The sequence below is a fragment of the Eucyclogobius newberryi genome, unplaced genomic scaffold, assembly GCF_026437365.1.
Source record: "Eucyclogobius newberryi isolate DKJ021-1_F unplaced genomic scaffold, fEucNew1.0.hap1 SCAF_7, whole genome shotgun sequence".
In the NCBI taxonomy this organism is placed as follows: Eukaryota; Metazoa; Chordata; class Actinopteri; order Gobiiformes; family Gobiidae; genus Eucyclogobius; species Eucyclogobius newberryi.
In genome coordinates, this window is record NW_027316389.1 from 4,829,450 (window position 1) to 4,847,396 (window position 17,947).

The following is a 17,947-nucleotide window of genomic DNA, read 5'->3' on the forward strand; positions in this document are numbered from 1 at the left end:
GCACCTCATCCATCACCTCCTCCATCACCTCCTCCAGCACCTCCTCCATCACCTCCTCCATCACCTCTTCCAGCACCTCCTCCATCACCTCCTCCATCACCTCCTCCATCACCTCCTCCATCACCTCTTCCAGCACCTCATCCATCACCTCCTCCATCACCTCCTCCAGCACCTCTTCCAGCACCTCATCCATCACCTCCTCCATCACCTCTTCCAGCACCTCCTCCATCACCTCCTCCATCACCTCTTCCAGCACCTCCTCCATCACCTCCTCCATCACCTCCTCCATCACCTCTTCCAGCACCTCATCCATCACCTCCTCCATCACCTCCTCCAGCACCTCTTCCAGCACCTCATCCATCACCTCCTCCATCACCTCCTCCAGCACCTCTTCCAGCACCTCATCCATCACCTCCTCCATCACTTCATCCATCACCTCCTCATCACCTCTTCCATCACCTCCTCCATCACCTCCTCCAGCACCTCTTCCAGCACCTCATCCATCACCTCCTCCATCACCTCTTCCAGCACCTCCTCCATCATCTCCTCTATCTCCTCCTCCAGCACCATGTGGTACGCTGGAGCCACAGCCAGGGACAAACAGAGACTACAGCGCCCTCTGATGAGAAGGTGATCGACTGCAGACTTCCATCTCTGCAGGAGGCCACTCCCCTCAGGCAGGAGGCCGATCCCCTCAGGCAGGAGGCCGATCCCCTCAGGCCGGAGGCCACTCCCCTCAGGACCAGAACCTGCCGTCATAGGAACAGTTTCTTTCCCTCATGAACACACTTAAGCACCTGTCACTCACTGTCACTTCTTATTGCACTACATCTTTTATTTATGTACATATCATAAATAAAATATAATACCTTATTTTAACTTTACTTACTTATCTTTTATATATCTGTTAGTTTATTGTTCATTGTTTTATATTCAATGTTCAATGTTTTGTTGTTTGTGTTGCATCAAATCACCAGGACAAGTTCCTGTGTCTGTGAATCTTGTTCATGACAAATGGCAATAAACCTGATTCTGATTCTGAGACCATTGAAATGAAGAGTGGTTTTATTTTGAAGGCGCTGGCCGGATCTAGAACCGCTTCTCGGCTGCGCTGTGTCCGTTTCCCGGAGTCAGCGCGCAGCGGCGGCGGAGGCGGTGTTTGGAGCTGTTCCTGTCCCGAGCGACGAGCGCGTTCTCCCCGGGCTCCTCTGCACCTCCTCTGCACCTCCTCTGCACCTCCCCGTGAGGAGCCAGACACACGCAAGATGGAGATCGAAAGGGAAGTGAAGAAGGTACGTGTCCGCTCGGCGCGTCTTTACTGCGCAAAGTGTGAAGGTGACGCCCTGAAAGGCGTGTGCCGCTCCCGGGGCACGTCCCGGGAATCGTCCCGGGGCAGGTGCGCGCCGCTCCAGTCCGCGGGTTTGTGAGGACACATAAGCGTCTGACCCGCGGGACAAATGTTGGACAGAAGTTCTGTTTAGGTTTAGTTTAGTTTTGCCCTGAAACACTCTGACCTCTGACCTCTGACCCTCAGTGACAGAGTCATAAAGTTCTGTCAACTTCCTCTTTTACACTAAGTCTGCGTCACGTGTCTGTCAGAACAAATAAATGTCACGTACAATAAGAAAGTGCAAAGTCTAAAACTGGAGAAAAGGATAAACTGGAGAAAAGGATAAACTGGAGAAAAGGATAAACTGGAGAAAACGATAAACTAGAGAAAAGGATAAACTGGAGAAAAGGATAAACTGGAGAAAAGGATAAACTAGAGAAAAGGATAAACTGGAGAAAAGGATAAACTAGAGAAAAGGATAAACTGGAGAAAAGGATAAACTGGAGAAAAGGATAAACTGGAGAAAAGGATAAACTAGAGAAAAGGATAAACTGGAGAAAAGGATAAACTGGATAAAAGGATAAACTGGAGAAAAGGATAAACTGGAGAAAAGGATAAACTGGAGAAAAGGATAAACTAGAGAAAAGGATAAACTGGAGAAAAGGATAAACTGGAGAAAAGGATAAACTAGAGAAAAGGATAAACTGGAGAAAAGGATAAACTAGAGAAAAGGATAAACTGGAGAAAAGGATAAACTAGAGAAAAGGATAAACTGGAGAAAAGGATAAACTAGAGAAAAGGATAAACTGGAGAAAAGGATAAACTGGAGAAAAGGATAAACTGGAGAAAAGGATAAACTAGAGAAAAGGATAAACTGGATAAAAGGATAAACTGGAGAAAAGGATAAACTAGAGAAAAGGATAAACTGGATAAAAGGATAAACTGGAGAAAAGGATAAACTGGAGAAAAGGATAAACTGGAGAAAAGGATAAACTAGAGAAAAGGATAAACTGGAGAAAAGGATAAACTGGAGAAAAGGATAAACTAGAGAAAAGGATAAACTGGAGAAAAGGATAAACTGGAGAAAAGGATAAACTGGAGAAAAGGATAAACTGGAGAAAAGGATAAACTGGAGAAAAGGATAAACTAGAGAAAAGGATAAACTGGAGAAAAGGATAAACTAGAGAAAAGGATAAACTGGAGAAAAGGATAAACTAGAGAAAAGGATAAACTGGAGAAAAGGATAAACTGGAGAAAAGGATAAACTAGAGAAAAGGATAAACTGGAGAAAAGGATAAACTGGAGAAAAGGATAAACTGGAGAAAAGGATAAACTAGAGAAAAGGATAAACTGGAGAAAAGGATAAACTGGAGAAAAGGATAAACTAGAGAAAAGGATAAACTGGAGAAAAGGATAAACTGGAGAAAAGGATAAACTGGAGAAAAGGATAAACTGGATAAAAGGATAAACTGGATAAAAGGATAAACTGGATAAAAGGATAAACTGGATAAAAGGATAAACTGGAGAAAAGGATAAACTGGAGAAAAGGATAAACTGGAGAAAAGGATAAACTGGAGAAAAGGATAAACTGGAGAAAAGGATAAACTGGAGAAAAGGATAAACTGGAGCATTTTTGAGGACTTTACATTTTCTGCTCTGTCTTTGACCCTCTGTCCTGATCCTGAGCCAGAGCCAGAGCCAGAGCCAGAGCCAGAGCCAGAGCCAGAGCCAGAGCCAGGTCCAGGTCCAGAGCCAGGTCCAGAGCCAGGTCCAGAGCCAGGTCCAGGGCCAGAGCCAGAGCCAGAGCCAGAGCCAGAGCCAGGCCCAGAGCCAGGTCCAGGTCCAGAGCCAGGTCCAGAGCCAGGTCCAGAGCCAGGTCCAGAGCCAGAGCCAGAGCCAGAGCCAGAGCCAGAGCCAGAGCCAGAGCCAGAGCCAGAGCCAGAGCCAGAGCCAGAGCCAGAGCCAGAGCCAGGTCCAGAGCCAGGTCCAGAGCCAGAGCCAGAGCCAGAGCCAGAGCCAGAGCCAGAGCCAGAGCCAGAGCCAGGCCCAGAGCCAGGCCCAGAGCCCGGTCCTGACCCAGGCCCAGAGCCAGGCCCAGAGCCAGGCCCAGAGCCAGACCAAACTGACCGAGGTGTCTCTGAGGTTAGACAATACATTATGATACGTGCCTCAAACAAAAGACTGCCAACCCTGTGTCCATCTACACTCCAACTGGACTTAAACCAGGTCTAAACCAGGTCTAAACCAGGTCTAAACCAGGTCTAAACCAGGACTAAACCAGGACTAAACCAGGACCAAACCAGGTCTAAACCAGGACCAAACCAGGACTAAACCAGGACCAAACCAGGACCAAACCAGGACCAAACCAGGACCAAACCAGGTCTAAACCAGGTCTAAACCAGGACCAAACCAGGACTAAACCAGGACTAAACCAGGCAAGGCAAGGCAAGTTTATTTGTAGAGCACATTTCATACACAAGGCAATTCAAAGTGCTTCACAGCAGGAAAAATGCATTCAAATCACAAAGAAATTACAGAAACAGAAATACAATAAAATTAACTAAATTAAAAATTATCAATCCAACTGATTTTCTAAACTAATAAAATCACAAACAAAAGAGAAGAGTGCAAAGAAAAAATCCTTTCAGTCATATGCGCAGCTAAACAAAACAGTTTTTAGCTTAGATTTGAACATTGTCAGAGTAGAAGCCTGTCTCACATCTTCAGGAAGACTGTTCCAGATTTTAGCTGCATAAAACTGAAACGCAGATTCCCCATGTTTTGTCCTGACTCTGGCACCAGCAGGAGGCCGGTCCCTGAGGTCCTCAGAGTCCGAGATGGTTCATATGGCACTAACATATCCAAGATGTACTTTGGTGCTAGGCCATGGAGAGACTTGTACACAAGCAGAGCTGCTTTAAAGTCTATTCTCTGAGCCACAGGAGCCAGTGCAGAGACCTGAGAACAGGACTAATGTGCTCATACTTCCTGGTTCTAGTCAGGACCCGAGCAGGAGCGTTCTGGATGTACTGCAGCTGTTTTACAACTCGTTTGGAGAGACCAGTGAGCAGGCCGTTACAGTAGTCTAATCTACTGGAGACAAACGCATGGATAAGTCTCTCTAAATCTGGTTTTGACACTATATTTTTGATTTTGGCAATGTTTTTTAGATGGTAAAAAGCTGCTGATGTTATTGATTTGACGTGGCTTTTAAAGTTCAAGTCTGAGTCCATTATTACCCCCAGATTTCTAATTTGGTTTGTAGGTTTTAGAGCGAGACTCTGGAGGTGACCGCTAACACTTTCTCTTTGTTTCTGTGGGCCAAAAACGATTATTTCAGTCTTGTCTGAGTTCAGCTGGAGAAAGTTGTTTTGCATCCACAAACTGATCTGTTGGATGCAGTGACAGAGTCAATCTACTGGTCCATAGTCACCTGCCGATAGTGAAACATAGATCTGAGTGTCGTCTGCATAATTGTGATAGGACACATTTTCACTGCGTATCAACTGACCTAACGGCAGCATGTAGAGGTTGAACAGAAGGGGACCCAGGACTGACCCTTGGGGCACTCCACAGGTCAGGGTCATGTGGTCTGAGACACAGCTACCAATTTCAACAAAGTACTTCCTGTCTTCCAGATAGGACCTTAACCAGTTTAGGGCAGTGCCAGTGATGCCCACCCAGTCCTCTAGTCTCTAAGAGGATCCCATGATCGACAGTGTCAAAAGCAGCACTCAGATCTAACAGAATTAAGACTGAGGCTTTGCCCGTGTCAGTGTTCAGGCGGATGTCATTTGTCACCTTGACAAGAGCAGTCTCAGTGCTGTGATGAGGTCTAAAACCTGACTGAAAAACATCAAATGAGTTGTTTATTAAGAGGAAATCTGTGAGCTGTTGGTAAACAACCTTTTCAAGGACTTTGCCCCAAAATGGCAGATTAGAGATGGGCCGGTAATGACTCAGTACTGCGGCATCAAGACTGCTCTTCTTTAGGAGAGGCTTTATGACCGCAGTTTTCAAAGACATTGGGAATGTTCCAGATTGAAGCGACATGTTAACTATGTGAGTGAATGGTGCTAACAAACTGTTCAGCACAGACTTTAGAAATCTGGTGGGTAACACATCAAGGCAGCATGTAGATGAACTCAGACTGGTGATGATCTCATGGACAGTTTTGTCAGTTACTGGTGCAAAGTGAGTTAGCTCTAAGTGTCTTGGTGGTTTTAGGGTAATTTTTTGCATTGTGGGATTTATAGCATTTTTAATGCCCTGAACTTTGTCATTAAAGAATAATGCAAACTCATTACACTTGGATGTGGAAATGAGTTCTAACGGCAGCTGAGCTGGAGGGTTTGTTAATCTGTTTACTGTGGCAAACAGGACACGCGAGTTGTTACTGCAGCTTCCAATTATTTCAGAAAAATATCTTTCTCTAGTTCTACATAAGATTAGGTTGTACATGTTCAGCTTTTCTTTGTAAATCTCTTTTTGAACCTGGAGCTTTGACTTGCGCCATTTCCGTTCGGCCCTGCGTCACTCCCTTTTCTGTGCCCTGACCGAATCATCATTTCTCCACGGCGCCTTCTGCTTATTTTTAACCATTTTAGCCTTTATAGGGGCGATGGTGTCCAGAACATTCAAAACACTAGATGTAACAGAGTTCAACAAATCATTTACATTAGAACATGAGACATTTTCAAAGTTTATCATTTCCATAAACAGTGCACCTGTGCCATCACTTATGTGTCTCCTCTGAACAACTGCAGGACCAACCGGAGGTTTGGGAGAAACAGACAGGTCAAAGAAGACACAGAAATGATCAGACAGAGCAACATCGATCACATTAACATTTGAAATATTTACCCCCTTTGTAATTATGAGATCTAGAGTGTGTCCTTTGCTGTGGGTGGGGCCTCTCACATGCTGAGTAAGACTGAAGGTTTCAAGGACAGCATCAAGCTCTTTAGCATTTCTGTCACAAATATTATCAACATGCACATTGAAATCACCTGTAATGACCAAACCATCAAAGTCTGTGCATATGACTGAAAGCATCTCAGTAAAATCATCAATAAAACTTTGGCAGTGCTGGGGAGGCTTGTATAAAACAATGAAGAGAACGTTTTAGCTCCATTTTAAAGGATACATACTCAAATGATGAAAACACCCCAAAAGACAACCTGCGGGTCATTATTTCATCTCTAAAGACAGCACAGACTCCACCCCCTTTTTTGTTTTCTCGTGTTTCAGATTCAAACTTAAAGTTGGGTGGAGCAGATTCTATCAGAACTACATTTCCTGTGTTTTTGTCAAGCCATGTTTCAGTTAAAAACATAAAATCAAGATTATAAGAAGAAATAAAATTATTAATTAAGAGAGGATTTGTTACATAAGGATCTGACATTTAGCACAGCAAGTTTCAGACTAGTTTCAGTGAGACTGGGCTTTATCTTTTCACAGGGAATATGAATCACATTTCTCAGATTGGGCCTGACTCGCATTTTGTTTTTCCATGTTTTGTTTTTAAACCAGGACTAAACCAGGACCAAACCAGGACCAAACCAGGACTAAACCAGGACTAAACCAGGACTAACCAGGACCAAACCAGGACCAAACCAGGACTAAACCAGGACTAAACCAGGACTAAACTAGGACCAAACCAGGACCAAACCAGGACCATATCTGAGCTGGGATGTAACTATGAGCTCAGATGTGGCGCTGTCCCAGAGTATTTTTCTGGAGTTTCATGATATGATGTCATAAAAGTGCCTTTGACAGTTTTTTTTTTTTACAATTTACACATTTTGACTTTATTTAATGTATTTATACCTGTTTTACTTATAAATTATATTTTTACACCAATCAAGCAGGTATTTGTGGCGAAAAGTGGCAAAATGTGTAGAAAATTACGGGAAGTGACATCACACCAGGGACAGGAAGTGACATCACACCAGGGACACTTATGCAGAATTTACACAAAGAAACAACTTTTTGGACTCGTCAAAATAAAGTCGCTCTCGTATATTTTTTATTTGTGACATCAGATGAGTTTTGTCCCAGTGTTTGCTGGGTAATTTCCTTCTGTGATGTCATCAATTACAAACAGGAAATGGAATTATGAACTAAAAAAATTGCTACTCTGGCATAAAATGTGTTTACCATATTTTCTGGACTATAAGTCGCACCTTTGTTCATAGTTTTGGCCGGAGTGCAACTTATATTTATACTTATATACTTATACTCCAGTGCGACTTATATGTTTTTTCTTCTCTATGTATTTTTTGGCTGGTGCGACTTATACTCTGGAAAATACGGGTAAATTTTAGCACAATTTTAAATGTATTAATCTTAAGTGCGTTCAGTGCGTGGTGCTGCCTGTAGGTGGCGCTGTGAGACTAAAAACACGTCTTTAAAGCTGGGAAACGTCACGGCGGGACGGACCACCGCGCAGCCAATCAGAGTGCTGCGTTCTCCTCTTACCCAAACGTGCAAATCCAACTTAGCATTAGCCGCAGACGGCGTGCAGCGATCTCATTTTGGTCACAACGTGCTGCTTTTTCGCCAAATGTTTTGAGGAAAAACACAAAACAAACATATTTACAACAGATAAAGTCCCGTATTCCGCCTTTAAATGAGGTTTAAAGTGCATAAATAGCACTTTATGCACTCGTTTGAACGTTTACGGCACAATTTTACCCTCTCAATGTTTAATCTGCTCTTTTTTGAGCATCTTTTACGTTTATTTTTTTTAACTCAAGGCTTTTTACGGTGTTTTTTTTTAAAGGAAAAGCTCTTCAAATTATCAATAATAAGGTGTTGTGGGATTCGGGTCACGCCCCCAGATCAGATGTTTTGACCATATTTGGGCGTGTTCCTGCTCCCGCTGCGTCTGACCGGCATCTGCTTTTGATCCGCTCAGAACACAGCGTCACGGTAACGGCTCAGCTCGGGCAGAAAAAGAGCATTTTGAACCGTTATTCCACGCAATGTTTACAAAGGGAGCGAGCGCAGTGGCCGTGGCCTGTTGTCAAACTGACCTGGACCAAACCTAAAGTCCAGATGATCACGAAGCACAAACGAAGCAAAACTGCACTTAAAATGGACCAAAAAAGCAGTAAATAATGTATAATATTGCATTAGTTGTTGTGGAGATGATTCGGATGTGGAGGATCATATCTGTAAAGACTTGAATTATGAGCTCAAAAAGAGACAAACGATGACATGAAGTGATATTTGACATTTACGGACGGGAAATGAAGCGTTTGTAAATTGTATCTAAAGAAAGAAAGTGACGGCATCAGCTGAGAATGTCCATCCACAAAGAGCCTCAAACAACTGCCTCTCTCTCCTCTGTCCTCTCTCTCTCCTCTCTCTGTTTCCTCCCTCCTTCTCTTCTTCTTCTTCTTCTTCTTCTTCTTCTTCTTCTTCTTCTTCTTCTTCTTCTTCTTCTTCTTCTTCTTCTTCTTCTTCATCATCATCATCATCATCATCATCATCATCATCATCATCATCATCATCATCATCATCATCATCATCATCATCATCATCATCATCATCATCATCATCATCATCATCATCATCATCATCATCATCATCATCATCATCATCATCATCATCATCATCATCATCATCATCATCATCATCATCATCATCATCATCATCATCATCATCATCATCATCATCATCATCATCATCATCATCATCATCATCATCATCATCATCATCATCATCATCATCATCATCATCATCATCATCATCATCATCATCATCATCATCATCATCATCATCATCATCATCATCATCATCATCATCATCATCATCATCATCATCATCATCATCATCATCATCATCATCATCATCATCATCATCATCATCATCATCATCATCATCATCATCATCATCATCATCATCATCATCATCATCATCATCATCATCATCATCATCATCATCATCATCATCATCATCTTCTTCTTCTTCTTCTTCTTCTTCTTCTTCTTCTTCTTCTTCTTCTTCTTCTTCTTCTTCTTCTTCTTCTTCTTCTTCTTCTTCTTCTTCTTCTTCTTCTTCTTCTTCTTCTTCTTCTTCTTCTTCTTCTTCTTCTTCTTCTTCTTCTTCTTCTTCTTCTTCTTCTTCTTCTTCTTCTTCTTCTTCTTCTTCTTCTTCTTCTTCTTCTTCTTCTTCTTCTTCTTCTTCTTCTTCTTCTTCTTCTTCTTCTTCTTCTTCTTCTTCTTCTTCTTCTTCTTCTTCTTCTTCTTCTTCTTCTTCTTCTTCTTCTTCTTCTTCTTCTTCTTCTTCTTCTTCTTCTTCTTCTTCTTCTTCTTCTTCTTCTTCTTCTTCTTCTTCTTCTTCTTCTTCTTCTTCTTCTTCTTCTTCTTCTTCTTCTTCTTCTTCTTCTTCTTCTTCTTCTTCTTCTTCTTCTTCTTCTTCTTCTTCTTCTTCTTCTTCTTCTTCTTCTTCTTCTTCTTCTTCTTCTTCTTCTTCTTCTTCTTCTTCTTCTTCTTCTTCTTCTTCTTCTTCATCTGTTTTGACAGTGACTCAAACATGACACAGAGTAAAACTACCAGCTGCGTCATTCTTTCAAAAAGCTTAGAGATTCGTCTCCTGTGCTGGTTTTAAGTCCATAAATCATCACAAACGGAACATTACTAAACAGTACTGAAAACCACACACTTTTATTTTAACTTCTAAATGTACATGAATAGATCGATGTCAGTGAAAAGTGGGATCTAGGAGGACGGGAGGGCATCTGACACACGGGGACATCGTTTCTCTGACCGTCTTATGTTGCTGTGTTTCAGATGACGCTGGGCCACGAGTTCGGCGCCGGAGCTTTGTGTCTCAAATGTAAAGACAAATGTGAGGGCTTCGAGCTGCACTTCTGGAGGTTTGTACCAGCTAACGCGGTCCGCCCCATGTTCCCCCGGGGTGCGTACCTATGATTCCTCGTTCATAGAAAAGGGGGAACATAGGTACACACCCCTGACATGCTAACATGCTAAAGCGCTAACGCTAACTCCTAACTTGAAGCTGCTCTATCACTTTTCCTGCTTATCCACCTTTTTAGATGTCATTCCCGCAAGCACAGGAGTTTATTTCATTCGTAAATAAGGGCGTCACCACACAAAATGCACTTGGGGCCTGGCATATGTGTGCTGTGTGTTAACCACTCCACCACCGACCGGCACTAAGTTTCCCACACGAGGAACATGAAAAAGACAGAAGAATGCGTGTAATGGATCCAGGATAAACTCGCTCGGGCTTGTTCCTCGTGACGACACATTTTTATGGTGGATTTGAATTCCAGCTGTTCATGAACGTCAAGTCAAAAGTCTTCTCTTCCCAGACCAGAAGGGACAAAAGTGCAGTGGAACATGATGTGATTTCACTGGAGAAACTGGGAAGAAAGAACACAAACTTAAATAAAAAGCACTGAGACACAGCTTTAGCTTTAGCTGTAGCTGTAGCTTTAGCTGTAACTTTAGCTGTAGCTCTAGCGTTAGCTGTAACTTTAGCTCTAGCTGTACCTGTAGCTTTAGCTGTACCTTTAGCTGTAGCTTTAGTTTAGTGAGTGATGTTTTGAGAATCGTTTAATGCGAGTTTAAATCTTGGGTGAGAGAGAGTTCTGATCTGAATGTTTTTTTTTGGCGATTAATCGATGATTGAGGTTTTTATTCATTTAAAATGCATTTAAAGCACATCACGTACAACACATCGCGTACAACACATCGCGTACAACACATCGCGTACAACACATCGCGTACAACACATCGCGTACAACACAACACATCGCGTACAACACATCGCGTACAACACATCGCGTACAACACATCGCGTACAACACAACACGTACAACACATCACGTACAACACATCACGTACAACACATCACGTACAACACATCACGTACAACACATCACGTACAACACATCACGTACAACACAACACATCACGTACAACACAACACATCACGTACAACACAACACATCACGTACAACACAACACATCACGTACAACACAACACATCACGTACAACACAACACATCACGTACAACACAACACATCACGTACAACACAACACATCACGTACAACACAACACATCGCGTACAACACAACACATCGCGTACAACACAACACATCGCGTACAACACATCGCGTACAACACATCGCGTACAACACATCGCGCACAACACATCGCGCACAACACATCGCGCACAACACATCGCGCACAACACATCGCGCACAACACATCGCGCACAACACATCGCGCACAACACATCGCGTACAACACATCGCGTACAACACATCGCGTACAACACATCGCGTACAACACATCGCGTACAACACATCGCGTACAACACATCGCGTACAACACATCACGTACAACACATCACGTACAACACATCACGTACAACACATCACGTACAACACATCACGTACAACACAACACATCACGTACAACACAACACATCACGTACAACACAACACATCACGTACAACACAACACATCACGTACAACACATCACGTACAACACATCACGTACAACACATCACGTACAACACAACACATCACGTACAACACATCGCGTACAACACATCGCGTACAACACATCGCGTACAACACATCGCGCACAACACATCACGTACAACACAACACATCACGTACAACACATCACGTACAACACATCGCGTACAACACAACACATCGCGTACAACACATCGCGTACAACACATCGCGTACAACACATCACGTACAACACATCACGTACAACACATCACGTACAACACATCACGTACAACACATCACGTACAACACATCACGTACAACACATCACGTACAACACATCACGTACAACACAACACATCACGTACAACAAAACACATCACGTACAACACAACACATCACGTACAACACAACACATCACGTACAACACAACACATCACGTACAACACAACACATCGCGTACAACACATCGCGTACAACACATCGCGTACAACACATCGCGTACAACACATCGCGTACAACACATCGCGCACAACACATCGCGCACAACACATCGCGCACAACACATCGCGCACAACACATCGCGCACAACACATCGCGCACAACACATCGCGTACAACACATCGCGTACAACACATCGCGTACAACACAACACGTACAACACATCACGTACAACACATCACGTACAACACATCACGTACAACACATCACGTACAACACATCACGTACAACACATCACGTACAACACATCACGTACAACACATCACGTACAACAAAACACATCACGTACAACAAAACACATCACGTACAACACAACACATCACGTACAACACAACACATCACGTACAACACAACACATCACGTACAACACATCACGTACAACACATCACGTACAACACATCACGTACAACACATCACGTACAACACAACACATCACGTACAACAAAACACATCACGTACAACACAACACATCACGTACAACACAACACATCACGTACAACACAACACATCACGTACAACACAACACATCGCGTACAACACATCGCGTACAACACATCGCGTACAACACATCGCGTACAACACATCGCGTACAACACATCGCGCACAACACATCGCGCACAACACATCGCGCACAACACATCGCGCACAACACATCGCGCACAACACATCGCGCACAACACATCGCGCACAACACATCGCGTACAACACATCGCGTACAACACATCGCGTACAACACATCGCGTACAACACATCGCGTACAACACATCGCGTACAACACATCGCGCACAACACATCGCGTACAACACATCGCGTACAACACATCACGTACAACACATCACGTACAACACATCGCGTACAACACAACACATCGCGTACAACACATCGCGTACAACACATCGCGTACAACACATCGCGTACAACACATCGCGTACAACACAACACGTACAACACATCACGTACAACACATCACGTACAACACATCACGTACAACACATCACGTACAACACATCACGTACAACACATCACGTACAACACATCACGTACAACACAACACATCACGTACAACACAACACATCACGTACAACACAACACATCACGTACAACACAACACATCACGTACAACACATCACGTACAACACATCACGTACAACACAACACATCACGTACAACACATCGCGTACAACACATCGCGTACAACACATCGCGTACAACACATCGCGCACAACACAACACATCACGTACAACACAACACATCACGTACAACACATCACGTACAACACATCGCGTACAACACAACACATCGCGTACAACACAACACATCGCGTACAACACATCGCGTACAACACATCGCGTACAACACATCGCGTACAACACATCGCGTACAACACATCACGTACAACACATCACGTACAACACAACACATCACGTACAACACATCGCGTACAACACATCGCGTACAACACATCACGTACAACACATCACGTACAACACATCACGTACAACACATCACGTACAACACAACACATCACGTACAACAAAACACATCACGTACAACACAACACATCACGTACAACACAACACATCACGTACAACACAACACATCACGTACAACACAACACATCGCGTACAACACATCGCGTACAACACATCGCGTACAACACATCGCGTACAACACATCGCGTACAACACATCGCGCACAACACATCGCGCACAACACATCGCGCACAACACATCGCGCACAACACATTGCGTACAACACATCGCGTACAACACATCGCGTACAACACATCGCGTACAACACATCGCGCACAACACATCGCGCACAACACATCGCGTACAACACATCGCGTACAACACATCGCGTACAACACATCGCGTACAACACATCGCGTACAACACGTACAACACAACACATCACGTACAACACATCACGTACAACACAACACATCACGTACAACACATCACGTACAACACAACACATCGCGTACAACACATCGCGTACAACACATCGCGTACAACACATCGCGTACAACACATCGCGTACAACACAACACATCGCGTACAACACAACACAACACGTACAACACATCACGTACAACACATCACGTACAACACATCACGTACAACACAACACATCACGTACAACACAACACGTACAACACAACACATCACGTACAACACATCACGTACAACACATCACGTACAACACAACACGTACAACACAACACAACACGTACAACACAACACATCACGTACAACACAACACATCACGTACAACACAACACGTACAACACATCACGTACAACACATCGCGTACAACACAACACATCACGTACAACACAACACATCACGTACAACACAACACATCACGTACAACACAACACATCACGTACAACACATCACGTACAACACATCACGTACAACACAACACGTACAACACATCACGTACAACACAACACATCACGTACAACACAACACATCACGTACAACACAACACATCACGTACAACACAACACATCACGTACAACACAACACATCACGTACAACACAACACATCACGTACAACACATCACGTACAACACAACACATCAGGTACAACACAACACATCACGTACAACACAACACATCACGTACAACACAACACATCACGTACAACACAACACATCACGTACAACACAACACAACACGTACAACACAACACATCACGTACAACACAACACATCACGTACAACACAACACATCACGTACAACACAACACGTACAACACATCACGTACAACACATCGCGTACAACACAACACATCACGTACAACACATCACGTACAACACAACACATCACGTACAACACATCACGTACAACACATCACGTACAACACAACACGTACAACACAACACATCACGTACAACACAACACATCACGTACAACACAACACATCACGTACAACACAACACATCACGTACAACACAACACATCACGTACAACACAACACATCACGTACAACACAACACATCACGTACAACACAACACATCACGTACAACACAACACATCAGGTACAACACAACACATCACGTACAACACAGCACATCACGTACAACACAACACATCACGTACAACACATCACGTACAACACATCACGTACAACACAACACATCACGTACAACACAACACATCACGTACAACACAACACATCACGTACAACACAACACATCACGTACAACACAACACATCACGTACAACACAACACGTACAACACAACACATCACGTACAACACAACACATCACGTACAACACATCACGTACAACACATCACGTACAACACAACACATCACGTACAACACAACACGTACAACATAACACGTACAACACAACACATACGTACAACACAACACGTACAACACATCACGTACAACACATCACATCACGTACAACACAACACATCACGTACAACACATCACGTACAACACAACACATCACGTACAACACAACACGTACAACACAACACATCACGTACAACACAACACATCACGTACAACACAACACGTACAACACAACACGTACAACACAACACATCACGTACAACACATCGCGTACAACACAACACGTACAACACAACACATCACGTACAACACAACACATCACGTACAACACAACACGTACAACACAACACGTACAACACAACACATCACGTACAACACATCGCGTACAACACATCGCGTACAACACAACACATCACGTACAACACAACACATCACGTACAACACATCACGTACAACACATCACGTACAACACATCACGTACAACACATCGCGTACAACACAACACATCACGTACAACACAACACATCACGTACAACACATCACGTACAACACATCACGTACAACACATCGCGTACAACACATCAGGTACAACACAACACATCACGTACAACACAACACATCACGTACAACACATCACGTACAACACATCACGTACAACACAACACGTACAACACAACACAACACGTACAACACATCACGTACAACACAACACGTACAACACAACACGTACAACACAACACGTACAACACATCACGTACAACACATCACGTACAACACATCACGTACAACACATCACGTACAACACAACACGTACAACACAACACAACACGTACAACACATCACGTACAACACATCGCGTACAACACAACACGTACAACACAACACGTACAACACAACACGTACAACACAACACGTACAACACATCGCGTACAACACATCGCGTACAACACATCACGTACAACACATCACGTACAACACATCACGTACAACACAACACATCACGTACAACACAACACGTACAACACAACACAACACGTACAACACATCACGTACAACACATCGCGTACAACACAACACAACACGTACAACACATCACGTACAACACAACACGTACAACACAACACGTACAACACAACACGTACAACACATCGCGTACAACACAACACGTACAACACATCGCGTACAACACAACACGTACAACACAACACGTACAACACAACACGTACAACACAACACAACACGTACAACACATCACGTACAACACAACACGTACAACACAACACGTACAACACAACACGTACAACACATCGCGTACAACACATCGCGTACAACACAACACGTACAACACAACACGTACAACACAACACGTACAACACAACACGTACAACACAACACGTACAACACATCGCGTACAACACAACACGTACAACACATCGCGTACAACACATCGCGTACAACACAACACGTACAACACATCACGTACAACACAACACATCACGTACAACACATCACGTACAACACATCGCGTACAACACAACACGTACAACACATCACGTACAACACATCACGTACAACACATCACGTACAACACATCACGTACAACACATCACGTACAACACATCACGTACAACACATCACGTACAACACAACACATCACGTACAACAAAACACATCACGTACAACACAACACATCACGTACAACACATCACGTACAACACATCACGTACAACACATCGCGTACAACACATCGCGTACAACACATCGCGTACAACACATCGCGTACAACACATCGCGTACAACACATCGCGCACAACACATCGCGCACAACACATCGCGCACAACACATCGCGCACAACACATCGCGCACAACACATCGCGCACAACACATCGCGTACAACACATCGCGTACAACACATCGCGTACAACACGTACAACACAACACATCACGTACAACACAACACATCACGTACAACACATCACGTACAACACAACACATCGCGTACAACACATCGCGTACAACACATCGCGTACAACACATCGCGTACAACACATCGCGTACAACACATCGCGTACAACACAACACATCGCGTACAACACATCGCGCACAACACAACACAACACGTACAACACATCACGTACAACACATCACGTACAACACATCACGTACAACACAACACATCACGTACAACACAACACGTACAACACAACACATCACGTACAACACATCACGTACAACACATCACGTACAACACAACACGTACAACACAACACAACACGTACAACACAACACATCACGT

General features: G+C 43.6%; 1 protein-coding gene across 1 annotated transcript in view; it reads left to right on the forward strand.

The window, feature by feature from the left end:
* The first annotated feature begins 1,200 nt into the window (after positions 1 to 1,200).
* tes (testis derived transcript (3 LIM domains)) overlaps positions 1,201 to 17,947 on the forward strand; it is a 34,372-nt gene continuing 17,625 nt past the window's right edge. The window contains exons 1-2 of the mRNA XM_072435541.1: positions 1,201 to 1,292; positions 10,129 to 10,214. Of these exons, the coding sequence (XP_072291642.1) occupies positions 1,266 to 1,292; positions 10,129 to 10,214 (113 nt within the window). The 5' untranslated portion in view covers positions 1,201 to 1,265. The remainder of the gene's footprint in view (positions 1,293 to 10,128; positions 10,215 to 17,947) is intronic.